The sequence below is a fragment of the Salarias fasciatus genome, chromosome 12, assembly GCF_902148845.1.
Source record: "Salarias fasciatus chromosome 12, fSalaFa1.1, whole genome shotgun sequence".
NCBI lineage: Eukaryota > Metazoa > Chordata > Actinopteri > Blenniiformes > Blenniidae > Salarias > Salarias fasciatus.
Genome location: NC_043756.1, coordinates 20,030,084 through 20,050,378, shown reverse-complemented (window position 1 = coordinate 20,050,378; position 20,295 = coordinate 20,030,084). Strand labels below are relative to the sequence as shown.

Below are 20,295 nucleotides of genomic sequence, written 5' to 3'. Positions count from 1 at the left end.
TAGCTCCCTCTAGAGTGCAAAATGAGCTCTGCAGGATATGTTGTATTTCATGAACCGAGTTTAATCATTATCGTTAGTTCAGATGTTCAAGTTATTCCACTGCAGATATATGAAAAACCAAATGTTACCTACTGAGATTACCAAACATCGAGCTGCAACGATTACATTTCAATAACAATAAAGTTATAAGGATATGAGAGTTTTTTTTGGAAATATGATACATTTCTGTGTGGGACTCAAAATACATTTTCTAAAATAATTACACAGCCCAAAAGATTTTTGATCATTCTAAACAGCAGAACTGATAAAGTAGGTTGAAATTATTATAAAAAAAGATGTAAATAATGGCACCTCACTTAAGTTTCTGGAAAATCTTCCAAAATTGGTGCTGATGATTTCACAAGTTCTCTCTTTCTTTCTCTCTTTTTTTTAATCACTAAAAGTATTTCTAGTTCAGCACCACATGGGCAAACCCACCGAGTATTTCTTTTATTTCCCCATTCAGGCCAAAATGTCCTTACATGCCATCCTCACTCCCTTCGTCTACAAAGGTCTGTACATTCCTTTGCAGAACAGAACACCGAGGCTCCAGAGATCTGAAGTGTGTGAGGGTGAACCAACGTGAAAATGAGGGAGAGATGGATAGTTAATTCACCCGACATGAAAATCAGCCAAAACTGGAACAATGGCTTCCCTGTCCAGTTCCTCCCCTACCTGCCCCCCACGGATTGTCCCAGCGCGATCCACTGAAACCAAAAGGCCGGAACAACAGTGGAATGAGGGAGGGTGGAAACAACAGAGAGTCTGCACATTTTCAAAGTTTCAGATGCTTTTTTTTAATGAGTTTTTGTCATCCTCCCTACAACAAAGGACCTTACATTAAGCACCAACAAGTAGGGGGGGGCAAGTTTATTGCACGAGCCTCATCATAGAGAAACACAGAGCCACACACCCAGACATACACAGCATTGGAATACATTAGTTTACAGTCACAGAAAACGGTCTTTAGGGATTTGGTAGTAAATTATAATGTGTATAGTGAAAGAGAAAAACTATCCATTAGTTTTTTTTAATACAATCATCACAGTGATGCTTCTGGATTATGGCTACTTTCATATTACGGATTATGCCAAAGATGAGAGGCAAGGAAGGAGAGATTATGAAAAATCAGATTCAGATACATGACATATCTTCTCGTTTACCAGCAAGCATTTACCAAAAGGCACATGAGTGAAAAGTAAAACCCTGAATGAAACATGGCACTGAAAATGGATGTGAGCAGACTGAGAACTTCCCTCATTTGTTTAAATGATAATGAAGGATTCATATCACAAATTTGACTTTAGCAATAAGATCAATGAGCAATGCACATGTTTATATTTATCTGTTTTATATTGATTTATCCTAACAATCAGCAGACTTTATCCAAACTACCAGGTTGAAGTGATTTGTTGCACGAATCTTCGAAGGAATGAGAAAAAAAGAATGGAAATCTGCTCTTTATGTAAAACAAAGACAAATAAACCGTGGCGTGGCAGGTGCGTGGTGAGAGGATATGACCTGATGAACAGTCAGGCTTCAGCTGAAAGGAGAGGGAAGTCACATGGACGGTCATCCACGTGATTCAACATCAAGTCAATTCGACTCACAGCGAAATACGGCCATTAATTTGTTTTCTAGTACCATAAAAATACTTTTACACCTGATCACAGAGAAAATCTCAGCACAAGTTGCACAGATTAACATTAATAGTCTCTCAACTACTTATTAGACATTCAACTTTTTAATAAATACGTAACACACATCACAATATGACTCTTATTTGCTCTCATCCAAATCATTTCCACCTTCCTACGGTCAACAGGCTCTCATTGCAATTTACTTTTGGCATTTGGCACATAAGACATACTGCACAAAACACTATAATCCGGATAATAAACTAAATTAGAATCTACATTGTAAAAAAATAATTGGCATATCATAATCATAAAATCAAATGAATTGAAGGCCAAGCTATGGAAGTTGCTGCAGTTGCATGGGAATGTAAACTGTTAGCTGCAGTCTGGCTCCTCTGGGCTAAAATCTTTTTTTTTTTTTTTTTTAGGCACAAGAAGAGAAATAGAACAGAACGCAGAAATGCAAGAAAATGAAACCTGCAAACTCGCAGTGGACATCAGCCAGAATGAGGAGAAGGGATGTTCTTCACTAGAGGGTGTTTCACAAAGCAGGCTTATAAAAACAGTGAGCCGCGTAAAGTGATCACAAGTAGAGGAGGATGAAGCATGTTTCTGTGAGTTCACATTTAGAAAGAGGTGAAGTATCTCTAGAACAATGCCTTTTTTCATAATTACATGGCTGACTTTATAATCCCACTTTGTGAAAGACTCGTGGCTCTTCTTATTGTCACTTCCACTGCTGCTGTGCAGATATAGGTGACATGTTCACTGCGTTTATTTTCAGGCTTTTATTTTTCTCTGAAGCCTCTAGTGTGAGGTCTCTGACTTCCTGCTCTGTATATGACACAGATCTGAGCTCATCTCTCTGTATCACCTGAACTCAGGTCTGCACCCGGTGCCGCCCCGTCTGTTCATTCTGTCTTCCAGACGGTATTCAGGACCTTCACGACCTCCTCGTAAATGATGAAAACTATGGCCACATCCAGACACACGCGACCCAGCCGGGGAACGGTCCCTTTGTAGAAACTGGAGAAAAACAACAAGAGAGAAGAGCAAACTCAAGACATCAGTTTAACTACAGTTTTGAAGTCTCTAAAATTTAGCCATTTAATAATAATTCACTGTCTTCAACACTGAACGCTGCATTTTTCAGTAAATCATAAAGTGTATTTGGTGCTTTTTGTTTGTTCTCAAGAAAATGTTCCAAAATATGTTTGATAAAAGTGACAGATCAGATATTGCTTTCATAGCTTAAATGCAGAACTTGTGTGCTGAGTAAGAAAAAAAGGTATTTTGTGTTTGAATAGATCACATCTACAACTTCTCAAAATGATAAACTAAAGTTGTACTAGGCCATCCATCCCTCTTCAATACTGCTTCATCCAACTTAAGGTAGCAGTTTGCTGAAGCAGATCCCCGCTGACTAGAGCAGAAGACATGGTTCAGGTCCATCAGAAGGCAAACACACAGAGACAGACGACCACAAAGTCACCAATTACCTCAAACAAACTGTTTTTGGATTGTGAGAGGAATCTAGACTAATCTGAAAACACCCACACAGAGAAAAGCAGAGAAAAACACGAAAACACCCAGACTGTGAGGGATAACTGAACTCACGCTGTCAAGCCCTCGTATCTCAGGATCTTCATGGCACAGTCCAGTGTGCTTTTATATTTATGTGCTTCCAGACCCTTGAGAGAGACATTAAAAGCAGAGTTACATCTGACTGACGCTGTGACACAGTGTACGGCCACCACAATGAAGCACCTGCATCCTCGTCTTGATGACGTCCAGTGGAGTGTTCCCGAACACACTGGCTGCTCCTGCAATGGCTCCGAAGACTCCCGTTATCAGGGGGTTGATGTGCTTGTTGGGGTCGTCACCTGGTGAAAGGGCCGACATACGAATCAGTGAGAGTGAGGTTATGAATGATGGGTTCACAATTAGTCCCGAACACAGACACTTCCTGAAACGCTGCAGGCAGATTGCCAAAGTTTTGGACCTCAGACAAAGGCTGTGTCCTCGTTCCACACAATGTACAGCACAGATATACTCTTTGTTCTCGTCATCGTTTGAGTCTGCGTCCTCGTTCCACACTGTACGCTCCGAGGACTTGAAATCAGCGCACAAAAGAGCAAAACCGGTCTCTCAGACCCCCGGACAGCTTGCTTCTATATGTTTTATAATAGTGACAGACGAAAGCAAACAGCGTGTGTTTTCCTGCAGACTGACCTTTGTACCAGTTCTTGAGAGAGGTCATGACGAAGAAGCGGATGGCCTGGTTGGAGCCTTGTTTGAGCACCGTGGCAGTCAAGCCCTGATACGTCCCCCTTAAACCTGCTCAGGCGGGAAGAAATGGGGTCATTTCGAAGATCTTCTTTGATTTATTTCAAGTTAACATCATCCTGGATGACAGAGAATGGAGCGAGCTGTTCTCAGCTGTATTACCCTGAACAACCACTAGGGGTCAGGTGAGGGACATGCATGAGGGGCGACCTTTTACCTTGAGCTCTGACTATCTCTCTAACTCCGTGGAAGAAGCCTTTGTATTTGGGTTTGGCTGAAGTCTGGTCGTGAATGAATTTCACCTTGGGAGATAAAAAAAAAAAAAAAAAAAAAAAAAAGAACATGGATCATCCGGATCATCCAGAGCAGAAAATGTTGCTTTTCTGGGAATAATGACAAATAACAGAGATAAAACTGCACAGATGTGTATTGTAGCTCTCCTTCAAGGACACAGAGATCAGTTAATGTAACAGGATACACTGTTAGACAGATTTACTACAGATACGATGAGTTGTAACAAATGTTTTCACAGGGAAAATGTTTTGCTTGCATAATTACTGATGCGGTGACATTTTTCAGAGTAACAAATGTTTCACTAGTTGTATTTAAATGAGCCCTGAAAAAATACAGAAAGAGGTTCGGTCTGAGGATTAAACATCATTGAAACATTTTATAAAAGTTCAAGGAGGAAACGTGCGTGATGCTGAAAAAGTGTCAAAAAACACTGATGCTAAAGCATTTAGGTCAACCTGACGCATGATACTAATTATCAAAGATATTTACGAAGGCATCCGATCGGAGGTAAGCCGTGACGGACCTTGACAGTTTCCATGGGGCAGACCACCAGCACGGCCTCCATGACCCCCGCTCCGAGGCCGCACAGCAGCCCTCTGGTGCTGTCCAGCCGGCCAGACTCATCTTTTGCATAATTACTGAGGAATTCAAACACACCGAACCTGACAAGAAAAGGAGAATCAGCAGTGAATTGTGGGAAACGTAAATCATATGAAAGTCATATCAACAAGAATACTGGAGACAAAGGGTTTTTTTCTTTAATTCAATTATTAGAGATGTTAGCCGTTATACTTCATTCAAGATAATCAAGGAAAACATTGTAGAATTAAGTAAACAGTCATTTTGCAAATTTAAGTAGTCTTCAGTCTGACTTTTACAGCGATTTGCAAAAATATTCATACTGCTTTAATCTGATACCCCTAAAATAAAATTCTGTGCCTTCAGAAGTAGAAGAAACATGTCCAGTGTTACAACGGACAAGTCAAGTCTAGATCTTAATCCAGCAAAAAATCTCTGGCTTGACTTGAAAAGTGCTGTTTACAGATGCTCTTCATCCAATCTGACTGAGCTTGAGATATTTTGCAAAGAGGAATAAGCAAAAAAAAAAAAACAAAAAACAAAACATCAGTCAGATTGGCCTGTCACATGAAATCCAAAATACAAATGTATATTTGTGGTTTAATGTGACAAAACATGGGAAAGGTGAAGGAGTATGAATGCTTTTGTAAGCCTCTGTAAGTAGTGCTTTATAATCTATAGTTTCAGAGCTTCATTTTGATTTCATTGTTTTATTTGTGTTTTAGCCACATCAGCAGCATTTGATGCTTCCGGTTAATATTCATCATTATCTAATTTAACAACATCATAAGTGTACTGTCTTTTATTAGCTTTATGGCCCACTTTAATTTGTTTTGTTTAACCACTGTAATTATGAACTAGAACTTACATATAAGTCTATATATAGCTCTGTGTCTTTGTATGACAGCAAAGAAGTGTGTGTGTGTGTGTGTGTGTGTGTGTGTGTGTGTGTGTGTTCTTGTATTTCTATCCTTGTCGGGGCCAAATGTCCCCACAAGGATAGCAAAACGTGGAACGACGTGCCTTGTGGGGACCTTTTTCCGGTCCTAAGTAGGAGAAACAGTGTTTTCTTGACCATGTTGTTGTTACTGAAAAAAGTAAAAGTGCAAAAACATTTCTTTAGGGTTAGGCTTTGTTGTGGTGTGGGTTAGGGTTAGGGTAAGGGTCAGGGTTAGGGGCTAGACATGAATGGGAGTCAATGGACGGTCCCCACAAGGATAGAAATACGAGACTGTGTGTGTGTGTGTGTGTGTGTGTGTGTTTCTGTGCATACGTAAGTGTATATTTGTCTTACTAATAAGAAAAGTGCTGTATAATTGAAAAACCGTAAATTGAGGAAGGATCATTTTACTTCATAAACATACTGAAGTAAGGAATTTCTTTTTTTTTACAAAAAATAGTAAAAACAAGGCCTCTTGGGAAATATAATGAGGTTCCATGCATCACATATGAAAATGCCTTTTAATAAATGTCTCATCTGCAGAAAACAGAAAGCTGAGGAGGACATTTGAGCGGATATAATATCGGTTTCTTCTCTGTATCTTCCACAGCCAACGGAACTTTGTTCCAGCTCAGATTTTTAGTGAGGACAATCTGCTGAAAGTGCAGATTGTGTGGAGGGCTTTTACTTTATTGTCCTCCCTGCTTCCTCATTAAAAGATGCTGCAATAAAAGCAGACTCCGTGATCAACACAAGACAAGCAACAGCTGCCATTGCAAGCCAGCCGGAGGAGGAAGAGAGGTGTGGTCTGTATCTCTGCAATCACCAAATGCTGTGCCAGCCAGTCCTTTACAAGAAAGGTTATTTATAGATGGAATTGAATTGTGGTGACGGTAGGACACTGTCCGGTACATTTAGCAAAGGGGCGGGGGAGGACAGACAGGGAGCCTTGATGAATGCCTCGTTTTCTTCTGTCTTTTCTCCGTCTGAGCTGTTTTCACCGTCGTCACAGGTCTGACGAAATCCATCTCTTCCACTTGGCTCCAGTGGTTTTCACTTCCTTCACCATCTGCCTTCATGTTGCAGGGTTTTTTTTTTTTCTCTGCTCATTACCTTCCACATCTGCTCCTCTGCCTCGCGCGTCACACACATTCAGTTTGCTTTGAAAATCAGGCTCCTCGCAATTATCGGACTTCGACTGTCAAGCAGGTAGAAACAAAGAAGCAAAATAATTTGATCCCTCTTACAGTAACGCCTGAAAACAACTTCTAGCTGTGCATAAAGTAAAAATAAGGTGTTATTCCACAGAGCAGGCTCAGACCGCTCAGAGATGGCAGAACACTTAATGATTAACTCCCTGAAACAAATTCTATTCATTAAAGGCTGTCAGAGAGAAATATGGCACTCGCCAAGACAGCTCCTTCGTCAATTTTCCCTCCTAAATCCCCCTTTCCGTTTAACGAGGGGAGCAAAGTTTCCAGTGACAATGCGACACGTCTCCTGGCCGACGTCCACAGTGAGCCGTGAGTCATGCTGGACGCTGGAGTGGCCAATCTTCATTAGCGGGACTTCGTACAAGGTCGGCTCTTCAGCCGAGGACAGAAAGTGAAGAGGAGATGAAAAGGCTGCAAGTGGAGGGAAAATGGTAAAGAAGAAGGGATGGAGAAGATGGGAAAGAAGGTGGAGAAAGCTGCTGATAGGAATGAAGGGTTAAGTGGAAGAAGAGGTAAAAGGTTCTTCTTCATATATCTGTGATACTTCCCTGACATCCCTCCAGCATCGTGTGGTGCATAATGGTGCGCAGGCAATCAGTTAATGGGATGGGGGGGGGGGGGGGGATGGGGGGGGGGGGGAGGAGCAGGAGAACAGGGGAAGGGGGATGGATGGAGGAAATAAGGAGAAAAACGGATCGAAATCAGACTTACACCAAGAAGGGGGAGAAGATAAAAAGCTCCATAAATCAAAACTCTCTCACTCCCTTTTTTCATCTCTCCATCACTGGATTTCTACAGTCTGTGGTTTCTAGCCTCTAGTTTAAGGGAAATAAATCTATTTCAAAGAGAAAAAACATTTTACAATTGAAAAGTAGAAAATACTTTACCCAGTACAAAAAGTGCATCTTTTGGCCCATAATCTTTGTTTTGTTTTTTGTTTGAGTGTGTGTGTGTGTGTGTGTGTGTGTGTGTGTGTGTGTGTGTGTGTGTGTGTGTGTGTGTGTGTGTGTGTTTATGATTTAATGTATTATTCTCCTGCATTTTGGTTTGCAGTTTCGTTCACATTTTTTAAATGATTGGAAAATAATGGATCGATATCCACAGTCAACAGGTTGCATATTATTTCATGAATAATGTAGTAAGGGATATGTTTTGTTTTATTGGAAAGAGTGGGAGCTATATTTAGGTCGCACAATACAAGTTTTAAAAAAATATTCTAAAAGCACTAAAAGCAACCAAGCAAACCCTTTTCTCCAACATGCTCTGTTCCCTCAAAGAGCATTTGCCTCTGAATTGACACAAAACAATTTAGCCTCCCCCTTGAAATTCTCCTGAAGACTGACACACACACACACACAAACACAAACACGCACACACACACAGCTCCCAGTACCAGAGCCTCAACACAAGTCCCCCTCTCTGTACCTCCTTTGAGACCCTGTCTGACTTTGAGTGGCATCTTTGCTCCGCCTGGCTGGGCCTGTCTATCCATCCAACAGAAAAACCCTCCAGCCTCTCTCACACACACACACAAAAACACAAACATACACACAGCACAAAACCATTCGCACAAAAACAAACAATAAAAACATCCAGGGTTTGTACACTGTGTGAATGTGTGTGTGTATGGAAAAGTGTGTTCATGCGGACAAACTACACAGCACACACTTGTCTGAAGATAAATGTCACAGCTGAGAAAGAATAACATAATTATACTGAAGGCTAGTGTGGCATTTATGCCGAGCCTTGTGGGTAATGGACTAGAATAATTGGAGTGTGTGAGTTAGTGGTTCCAGGTAGAAGATCACAATGACTTGAGCTAAATGAGCTTTTATATGATGGTGCTTTGCCACACACACACACGCACACGCGCACACACACACACACACACACACACACACACACACACACACACACACACACACACACACACACACACGCTACTCCTTTTGAAATATATATTATATTTTCATGAACAGCGTGGAAAAGTGTCAAAATATTCCTTCTCTCTAAACGTCCACAGACTCTCTCCATCTTTACCTTCACCAGAGGAACATTTTTCACCTTTCTCTCACCTGAGTCCATTTATTAATCAACACATGGTTTACCTGACTGCAGACTTGGGGATGGATCCATACAGCAGCGAGCTGAGTCCTCGGTAAAGTCCTCGGACGCCGTGACTCTGTACTGTCTGCTTGACACAGTCGCCTGTCGGAAGACAAACACACAACATCAAGCAAAGGAGAAGAAGGGAACAATATGGATCTATGATCCACATGGATCACGATCGTGCGTTGTCTAAACCCTTCATGCAGTCATCATCACACATACAAACGGCATTATTTAAAGGTTTATGAGAGCAATACTCCCTTAGACAATAATAAAGAATACATCAAATATTACATCTGAAACTTCTGTTGATGGTTGATCAATCAACACCGCAAACATCAAAACAGCCACTGACGACAGTGTGTTGCCCTCATCAGCCATATATCACTGGTTAAGTTGGACCCCAAGGCTTGTTTACTCAGAACTTTTCCTCTTTCTTCTTCTTTGAACTTGCCTCGGGCTCTTGGAGACATCAGTCCAACAATCTGTGTTTTTGCTGTCAAGCCAAACGCACAAGTGAGCAGGAGAACGCAACAGCTGTCTCCGCCGCTCATTAGCATCGTCTCCAGTCCTCGGAGCCCCGGCTGGTGTTAAACACATCCTGGGTGTGTTTGCGTGCGCCGGCACGCATGTACGGCGAGTGTGCGCGTGTGCATTGGTCTGTTGTAAGTCATATAAACAAGCACGGTGACAGCCTGCCAGAATCACTAATGTACCTGAGGATGATGGGTAATTAGATAATGAGCTCCTGAGAGAGATGGGATGAAGAGCGATAGATAGATAGATAGATAGATAGATAGATAGATAGATAGATAGATAGATAGACAGATAGATAGATATTTAGACTTTTTTTCCATACCACATGGAATTCCAGTTAATTAATATTGACAGTTCATGTATATTCAGTGAGTTATGCTGGCAGCATAGTTTAGATTAAAAATGAAACACCGTTCAAAATGTTCACAGAGACTTGACGCTCACCTATTCCTCTGAATTTTGGTGGATTGGCCTTCTCATCCAGCTGCAGCTGGGTCTTGACGTACTCTGTGGGGAAGGTGATGCAGATTTCAATGCCACCTGCAATTCCACCTGCAAATACGGAAAGCCAGAGGGATTAGTCGTTATTTCAGAAAAAAAAAAAAGCCAAGATTTAAAAAAAAAACAGAACTGAGGAACTGCATAAAAAGGGAGCACTGAGGATGAAAAATAAACATGATGTGTTCACATGTTGTCTGAATTTGGCCAGCCGTACCGTATGGGTATATCTCCAGCTTCAGCGCCCGCAGCCCTCCCTCATGAACTGAACTAAGGAGGCACCATTACATCATGGATCATTACAGTGACTCCACAAATGGCTCTCAGTCCATAAACATTAAAACCACCGCTGCCAGTGGAGGAAGAGTAACGAGCCGGGCAGGGATGAATCAAACGCTCCGGCTGCAGTTAAACTGGGCTAAACAAGGTTAGGCGAGGACGTGGAGATACGTCTCGCATGCTTATCAATCGCCTCCAGTAACATTTGCACATACGGAACATGAAGTAAAGTCGGTGAATGAATGTCTTTCTTTCAGGGTTCCGCAGCCGATTAGCTGAGTGTTCGAGGACAAGTGTCCAAATGCAAAAGAGAATGCTCGACACAGATGAGTCACAATGGGAGGAGTATGGATGGAGAGAGGCCTGACATTAATTAAATTATCCAGTCGGCCTGCAGGGAGGGGCTCCATTACCCAGACCAAGACCCTCCATTAACTCAATGACACAGACTCACACACCGCACACTGTGCAAAAGGAGGAAACACACACACACACACACACACACACACGCAAACATCAAGTAAGGGCAGACAAAACAAATCCTCAGTCTAAAAAACCCCACAGGTCTCTCTCTCTTTTTTTTTTTTTTTTTTTAACTGAACCAAATGTGCACTTCCACAGTGATGTGCTGATATTTTTGTGGCAGGCCGGCGAGTGAGGCACAGACTCTTAGGAGAGGGTCATTTCTGTAGTATAAGTATAAAGTGCAGGGAGTGGGTGGTCTTGTCTTTTGCTGTCAACTCGCTCAGCACTACAGTAAAGTAGGAGTACCACTTATCTCCCCACCTGCTCTTAATGGTGAATTAAAGGTGCAGATTGATGTAATGTCACTTTTGACCGAATGGTGGCAGCGCTGAGCTCGACTCACACAGGTTTCTTAGTTTTAGTTAGATGAAATAATGTCATACACTGTAATGTTTGTCCTCTTGATAAGGCAAAGAATCCTTAATTCTCTCTTACTGCGCATAACTGATGAATTCATCATATAAATATAAGAAAATGTGAAAAAAACTGTGCTTAAACATGTATTGTATGCACATATATAACACAGGTAAGTCAAATGTAGTGTACTTTTTGTAAATAACACATTGAGGATGGTAATAAATAATGTGGAGCTGATCTTTAGGGGGTAAAATATCCATTGAATTTAATGCAATGTCATATCAGCAAGACTAAATATCCTTCCAACATGCAGGAAACTCTTTAAACAGGAGAAATAATTGAGGCAACAAACACTGCACTGATGAAATACAGCAACAACACAATATACACTCTGTGTGTCATCAGTATTTGATCAGGAAACATTAAAGATTAAAGATGTTTATGGTAAAATCATCGAATTAGTTGGAATTTGACACTTGGCGTGCTTCACATATTTGCAAATAAATGACAGCATGTCCACGTGCTTGTTTCATTGCAGGCAACAAAAAGCAATTTCCTTAAAATCATAGGTGATAACACAGAACAGGAAGCTCTCATTTCTGCTGTAATGGTCCAATGATTTGACTGAGAGAGTGGCAGATTCAACAGAGAGACATTATCTTTAGTCTTTATCTGAATGATCAGCAAATGAATTCACTGGAATAAAAAACCCTGCGCAACTGTTACAACAAATACGGTGATTCATGCCGACTTGTTTTTGCCAAACTCTGTACTGTGGAGTTCAGTAGCAGAACAGGAGACTTGTTTGTGGTGCGGTTCTTTCTTTGGGGCAGTATTCTGTCTTGTTCCCGCTAAACACAAGGACAGCTCACTGGCACTCTTCATGCGTCGCCCCTGCTGACCTTTATCACAGCGGCCTCTTTAAGTGTCACCTCCACCACTGATAAAAATGTATAATTAACCCACGGCCGACGAGGACGGACACTGAATGTTTCCATATACGCAAGTAAACAATGTTGGGAAGAGACTGGATTTTTCATTCCTTAAAAAAGAAAAAGAGAAGACGTGCCGAAGTCCTACAAAGTGTGTTCAGCAGAAAAATCTCAACTGAACACTGGACTTAATGCTAAAACTAAGTCAGAGTACATTTCCAAAGATACAAACTGCAGAGGGGTCGCTCCAAACACAAAGAAATAAGTCTTCTAATCCTGCTGGAGCAATAAATGTGAATGAGAACCAGCTGAGACGGAGCAGGAATCACATGATCCGTACAACGCTCCGTCCCAGCCTCCTCACTGGGTCACTGTGCCTCCAGAAAGAAACAATGAGCCTCATTCATCTGTTTTCTGCCACAACGCCGCACGGGAAAAACCAGCCGGCCGGCCGTCAGAGGAAGCAGCTCAGCAACAAACACAAACACCTTATCAATCCTCATCGCACAGCAGCGCTGCACGAGAGGCAGCCTGTTTGTCTTCAGCTTCATTTTGCAGACTACATCAAAGCCAAACACACACAGACACACACACACACACACACACACACATGTGTTTGGGTCCCAGTTACAGATGACACCCTAAATGACTCCTGTGTAGCTGCCAAACGTGGGTTAAATGAACAAAATGGCCATTAATCTTTATCTTCGCAGACTCGCTCACCTCTCCTGTCCCTATTTTTTTTCCCTCGGCGGCGTTTTCCTTCCTCTCTCCTCATACTCCGACTACCACTCTTCTCCACCGCGTGTCGTAAAATCAATGGATTCACATAGATCTCTGACACTTACTGCTACACAAATAGAAATTGAAATGACACTTGAGTGATAACCTGAACCCAGAGACGGTGAGGAACGGCGCAGTGGCCGATACAAATCGGCTCTTAAAAACCTGGAGTTTCCACAAGCTAAGCAGCAGTTTAATAAATCAGACTCAGACTGCCTGAGTAGATGTACTGTTTAAAGGCCCTGCTGTCGCTGCCTGGCCAGACAAGGTAAATTTATACCTCAAACAACACTCCTCGGACTTCACAGCAGCGTGCCGGCGCATGTTCATACCATGCACCGCAGAGTCAAAATTATGGGAAGAAAATCTGACAATTATCCAAATGCAGCTGAGCCGCATCTCATATCAGAAAAAAACACAGTTATAAGATTGGTCTGGAAAATGTTCCCCTGCAAATATAGAGCCTGGGTGCACAGATTTGCTTCTATTTAGTGAAACAATGGACTTGGAGTGGGAACCATTGTGCTGTAATGAGGCCCAGGCTGGGTTATGCAGTCAAGTTCATTCCAGATTCAGTCTGTACAGAACCGGAACCACATCTGTGGGGAACATGTTAGTATGAAAACCAGATCTGCTGGTGGCGTGAGGTGAACACTGAAATTACCAACATTTGTAACTTTATGCATATAACTCTTCGCCCCAGTTGTTTAGGTTTGGCAGAGGAAAAAAAAGCAAGTCGTCCTCTAATCCTGAGGTTCGAACCATGACTCCACCTGGCGAGATGTTTATCCTCGGCCAAGACACCGAACCCAGAATTATCCCTGATAGAGGGCTATAGCTCGCTGCACAGCTGCTCTGTCATCACTGCTACACGTGATTTCATGCAGGGAAACGTGTATCTGTGAGGAGCAGCGCAGGCTGTAGAAAACTGTTAGATTAGAAACAGCTTTTCAGGTTTTTCTTACAGTTTGAATTTCAGAAGGATAAAGGTGAAGTGGTTAATGCAGTCAAATAAATTAATGCTAAAAAGATTACGGATAAACAAAAGTTATGTTATTTCAAATTTACTCTAGAAGTTGCTCTTACTTTTTTCTGTTTGTTTTCTGATATTTCTATTACTCATTACAAACAATCTGTTTTTTTATGACCTTTTTCCTCAAACACACTAGGAGTGTAAATCCTGGTTCTCATAAATGATGCTACTGAATAAAGCCCATCACATTATGCTGTTTACATGATCGCTTCAATTTCACTGTGCAAGTAAACGGGCTCAGTTTAAAGTCAATCAGAGATGAGATGCATTCTGGGTGGTTCGTAATGAAATGGTTGGGATAAAGGTGGTGTTTGGGACATGGAGAAAAAAGTACTGAAAACAGTCATCAGTCTTTTGGTATGACTGTGTGTTTGATAACTGTGGGAAAATCAGTGCTCAGTTTCGATGCAAAAACAGTCATTATTTCAGATGAACTTCTATTTAAATACCATCGGTTGTGTTAGATTCCCTGGAGGTCTGAGAATATGAGGGAGTGTGAGGAGGGAAAACATGATTATGACCATATCTCCAGTCCAAATGGAGAAGATAGCCAGAGGACAGATGCACTTCAAACATGAGGTGCCCTATTAACAGAGAAGAAGCAGCATTTTTTCCTTTGCCTGGCTTGAAAGATGAAAAGAATTATTCATCTGACGTCTGGCCTTTTAGGCTTCCTCTGTCCTAAACAACACTCCCTAATTCTCCACTGATGTTTAATTACAAGAGGATGTGGATTAATTTTACATGGGAAGTGTTTTAATTGCTCGGGAGCCTGCAGCATGCAGAAAGTACAGTGAGCAACGCGATTACACACAGGTTGTCTGGATGTGTGCACAACGGGAAACAACTACAAGACTTTTTACCGCTGAGGGATGAAACCAGCTGGTTTTTCATTTCAATTGTTCATATAATTCGCTTTTTAATTAGAGGCAGAGATTGGTGAGTCAGAAAATAATCATATTTCCCGCTACCTGACTCATGGTGATTCTCAGATTGTGTTTTTCTGCAAAAAGTAATGATGTTACATGAGTGCCTCCTTAAAACACTTTATTCCAACACTGGTGCTCGGAGATCAATTCATCACATTTGCTCTTTTTAACAGTGTTTGTGAAGATTCGAACCATTCATCGACAGCTTCAACACTGGAGTCTATGAAAGCCTGTGTCACAGTGTTTTCAGTCTGGTTCAGGTTAAAAAAAGCCCTCTGTGCTCTGCCTTACCAGGACAAACCCCCGATAAAGGTTAGGGGATTTGATCGCCACATAAAGCAGCAGGTACCGAGCCAGATATTTCCCTCAGGCCTATAGAGCTGCTAATAGGAGGGAAAAAAAGATTGTTTTAGGAGACCGTATTTCAAGCAGAAAATGTCAGAGTGATTCCAGATCTAACAGGGTAATTACTTGAAAACTCATTAAACTGCTGTGATTACATAAGTTTGGTTAAAAATTGTAGCAACACTCTCATTGAGTAATTATCTCGAGCAATTTTCAAGCCTCTGCAAATTAATTTTCACACAGTGATATGGATGAGAGTACGTGGCTGACAGTTTCAAAAAGAACCAATCAATTTAAACTGGAACAATTAAGCATGCATGATCTCCAAATTCCATAAATCATAAAATAGCATGACGAATACATGACTGAGACCAAATGAAAGAAGCATTTCATCAAGCTGAAAATCCTTCCGAGCTACAGTTTTCTTTCTTTCTTTTTTTTTTGAAACCCCAGCACTAATTGGCCTGCTGCTGTTTGTTTGTTTGTGTCTGTGGCAGCGCTACACCAACATCTCGCTGACAAGCTGTTGCGGTGGGGGTTGGATGGAGGAGCGCACTGTGATTTATGATCCGGCCTCCTGCTCCTCCAGGTCTGCGAGCGGCGGGGACAGCGAGTGGAAGTGGACTGTGTGCGCTGGCTGTGACACCAGGAAACGGGGAGTGAGCCGCGGTTTGACGAGCCCTCTGCGCCCGTGAGGAGACAGCCACTCAGAAAAAAAAGCCTAACCAGCTGCCCCCAGGCTGGAGAGGGAGGGGGGGGGGGAGATCGAAGAAATGAAATGAAAGGAAAGAAAATCATGGCAGAAAAACAAGATTGTCACAGAAAAAAAAGAAACTTGATGATTTTCCACCTTGTGTCTCTGAATCCAGGTCTACGGCGCAGAAAACTGCCACAGTGTATGAAAGCATATGAGCGGCGGCCCCATTTAGACCACTCGCTGCCCCCCGGGCCAGGCACAGATAAAACTCTCCCTCCTTCGTGTCTCAACTTCAGTCATTACTACTGACTGTTGAGAGAGGACCTAAAGGAACCAACGGGAGCAGAAAGAGAGCCGAGCCTCCCTCCCCCAAGCCACCGTCTATCTGGGCTCTCTAAGCCATTAAGCTCTGACCTTCCACTTCTTGCTTTGTCTGGTTCGAGCCTTCGGGCATGTTCAAGTGACTCTCTCCGTCTACAAGGAGGCGTGCTGCTAAATGTAACAGAAACATAGGAAAATTACACCGAGAGAAGTGTCGGCTATGAACAGAGAAGACTTTGCATCCTGACGGTGTTAAAACCGGCAGCTGTGGCTTTTGACGGACGATTGCCGAGGTCAGACTGGCATATCCAGTGCATCTGGACGCCGCATTTCCATCTCTAAAGACGGTCATCGAGCACAGGTTTCCTCAATAGGAAGAAACTCGGAAGGTGCAGAAACTGAGGAGTTGATATGCAAGTGTTGCAGAACAGGACAGACAGGCCTGACACAAAAAAAAAAAAAAAAAAAAAACGGCTGACGGAGGGATGAGGGTGCAACGCTAGGCCACATCCAGTCAATCAGGCTGATGGGGACAGTCTCAATGCAGCTACCGCAACATTTTTCAGGAGTTGACAAGCAAGCATAAGTCCAGAGAGGATTCTCCCGCCTCCTCTCACTCCTTAAACCACAGAGTCAATAACTCTTCAGTTAAATCCTCGCCTGCTTTTAAATGCTATTATTGAATTTGGGTCTTTTGTTATGTTTTTCTGTATTCATCAAAAGCACTGAAACAAAAGTGGATGGGCTTCAAAGCATGTCAAAGTGATATTTTCATGTCAAACAACCTTATTTGAAGACAATACTCACGGGGTGCATGGACCTTTGTGATTTTGAAATGAAAACACAAATAAACAGACGGTCTTTTAAAGAAAACCTCAACCATTTGGGAGAAAAAAAGGCTACAAGTAGAAATGCTCACACTATCAAAACTACCCTCAATGTAAAAATGGCTGTTTGATATTCCTGCTGAGTTTCAGTCTTGTATTGTTCACTAAGGTCTCCGGCCAAACACCAGCGATTGAACTCAGTTTTCAAACAACACGATGAATTGATTAATTGTTTCTGTGACTTTTCAAGAAAAAAAAAATCACCTTTAGTTCCTAAGTCTTGTTAAATTCAAGCATTTCATGCTATACTCTATGATTTTTAACATTTCTAATGCTAACCCATGCATGAGTTATTTAAAGAAAGCGATCGGCAATGGAATTCAATAACACGGCCTCTTCAGTTTTCACTGTTTTTAATCTTCAATCAAAAGGATAGAAATTCTGAACAATGAAATATTCAGCACGTACAGCGGTTGCCAGAGCACAAGAATGAAATCAGTGTGAGTGCTGCCAAATATCAGCATGCAGTCCTAATACAGGAGCACCTCAGAGAGGCTCTTCATCAAGCAGAGCCGCTGCAGCCTGATCACCATCACACATGGAGGTCGAGGGGCTTTGGAGGAGGGGGCAACAGGGAGACGAGGGCAAAGATGTTGTCTTTATTTATTTATGTTTAAGTGACAAATATATTTTATTTATTACAGTTTATTACATTAGTGTGATCGCTTTAATATTTTTTGTTTGACTTTATAGTAAATCAGTTTGACAAATCAACAGATATACAGCAGGTCTAGGGATGAATGCATGCTCAGTGTCCTACTCTCTATTCCTTCATGTAAATATCTCGTTTACATTCATCCAACTGTTTCGACTTTTTAGTCTAGTAGTATACATAATCCGTTTGTTTAACATTTGTAAACATTGAGTTATTTTTTCTTATCTGTGTGTGATTAACATTTGTCATGTCTGCAAGCTTACTGTGATCTTTAATTTTCTGTAAATATGGTTAATATAATTATAAATTTCATTGTTATTTGGAGTGTTGTAGGAGCAGATGGAGTCTTTCCAGGCTAAAAACAAGAACAGGTCACCAGTCCAGTCCATTACAGGGCAAACACAGACACATTCACATCTAGAGCAATTTATGGAGAGCATGAAAACTTCACACAGCTGAACTAACAGTACCAACTATTACACTGGAAAAAAAAAAATATTTTTATGTATTTGTCTATCTAAACAGATAAGATATTCTACCACTATGGCAAAATGGAAATATGTTGGAGATAGTATTCTTAATATGATTCTGTCGTACAGCACTGATCACCATCATGTAAACCTTCAGTGGGAGACATGAACGTCCTCCACACCACTGCATGCATCACTCTGCTCTAACAGCATTAACCAGAGTGCACTGAAGGTGATCTTCAGGTCAGTGAGATTAAATCAAATTACAGCAGGAGATAGGACAGGACAGGGGGACAAGAAGAAGGGGGTGAAACAAACAAAAACTGCTTTCTTCTAAGGAATTAAACTCCAAACATTTTTTTTTAAAGCATTCAACACTGGTGTTTCACACACACTTGGATGAGGCAGCTACTGGATATTGTGACTAACTTAAAAAAGATTAGATTTGTGAGCTCACTGTTCATCTTTGGAAAGAAATACTGGCGCTCCCACACATGCTCAGCTTTCAGCCAACAAAGCTGAAGTGACACGTGTCTTTACACAGAATGATGCTTTGTGGTGAAACTTAAATATAAATTAAAAAGAAATTCACCGTGGAGTTGTGCAGCAGCAGTTTAACTGGTGCAGCTTCACCCCATGTGTCAACACTGGCTTGAGAAATAGCTCTGGAGCCGCACATATTTGAATAAAATCAGGCGTGGCTTGGCTAAATACAGTGACTCAGTCTTTCTTGTGTTGTGACTGTAAAAAAAAATAACAAAAAAAACTTTTAAGTGATTTATAGTTTATAGCTGCTGCATAAGTCATTACTTTATTCATTACAGCGTTGCAAATACTGAGCAAAACCAGAACGAAGCTGTTTCAAAGTGTATAAAACTGTCACTGCGTGACTTTACCGCTGCGCACAGAACAAATCTTGTTTTTCCTACCTGCCAGGATCGCTTTCCCCGGATGAGTGAGTTTGGCTTTTCCAGCCGGCGCCGCCGCCGCCAGACACCGAGGTCTGACGAAGGGGCTGATAAACACGCCTTTATCCATATTTACAGCAAAAAAACACTCAATAAAACTGCGCCCTGGTGGAGTTTGTCTTCAGTCTGCGGCGCTGTCAGTTTGTTTTGGTCCAAGTGGAGAGTGGAGCGCGCAACACATGGACGGCCGCCGCCTGGTGCGCTCCTCCTGCCCGCAGGTGATCCGTGCGCCGTCCGGAGACTCCGCTGTTGACTGTGGGCGGTCACCCGGACTGTCAGGGAAGTTGGGCTCCTCTATATCCACTGGATGTTATTTGTAACCATAGGAACACCTTATCGCGAGGGTTCGTGCGTAAGAGCGCAAAGCAAACCGGAAGTTGCGCACCCAGTCCCGATGCCGTGCGCAACTTTCTCTGGAAAGCTTGAAGTCAAAACCAACGCGGATCCTGCTGGGTGACTTCAGCTGGTTCCACTGGAGAACGCAGAGTGACTACTTTTTATGCGAAAACAGAAAAAGGGTGGGGCGCCTCTCTCCCTCCTTCTCTCCCTATTATCATAAAAACAGCTCTGCGCCCTTGACCTTAAATCATTTACTGCCTTTAAACCACACATTTACCCAGCCGGAGCTGGCAATTGGGTGAAGCAATGCAGCCACACCCTCTCCAGAGACTGCTGCTCCCGCAGAGACACACACATCAATCAGGTCCAGGCCGAGGCAGCACGCGCACCGAAATGTCACCGGAGACCGGCAGAGGATGGAAATCAAAGCTGAAAAAAACGGGAGGGCAAAAATCACACTCGCCGCTTGTGAACTAAAAACCTACCTCCATCCATCCACCCATCTTGTTTACCCACTAGGATCCCAGGGGCTGGATGGGGAATGGAAAAAAAAAAAAATGGGTGAAGGACAACATGGACCCTGGACAGTCAGAAAAACACAGAATATACAAACATTCACAGCCACATGAGAAGCGAAGATGT

At 42.2% G+C, this 20,295-nt stretch overlaps 1 protein-coding gene across 1 annotated transcript; it reads right to left on the bottom strand.

Annotated features, from left to right (window-relative positions):
* Positions 1 to 2,036: 2,036 nt before the first annotated feature.
* Positions 2,037 to 19,761, bottom strand: LOC115397562 (tricarboxylate transport protein B, mitochondrial). The gene is made up of 9 exons (XM_030103917.1): positions 19,276 to 19,761; positions 10,080 to 10,187; positions 9,098 to 9,197; positions 4,780 to 4,918; positions 4,180 to 4,264; positions 3,909 to 4,013; positions 3,444 to 3,559; positions 3,294 to 3,367; positions 2,037 to 2,702 (listed from the first exon to the last, which is right to left on the bottom strand). Exons 1-9 carry the CDS (start codon positions 19,382 to 19,384, stop codon positions 2,588 to 2,590), a joined length of 951 nt encoding a protein of 316 aa, XP_029959777.1. The 5' UTR covers positions 19,385 to 19,761; the 3' UTR covers positions 2,037 to 2,587.
* Between the last annotated feature and the right edge of the window lie 534 nt (positions 19,762 to 20,295).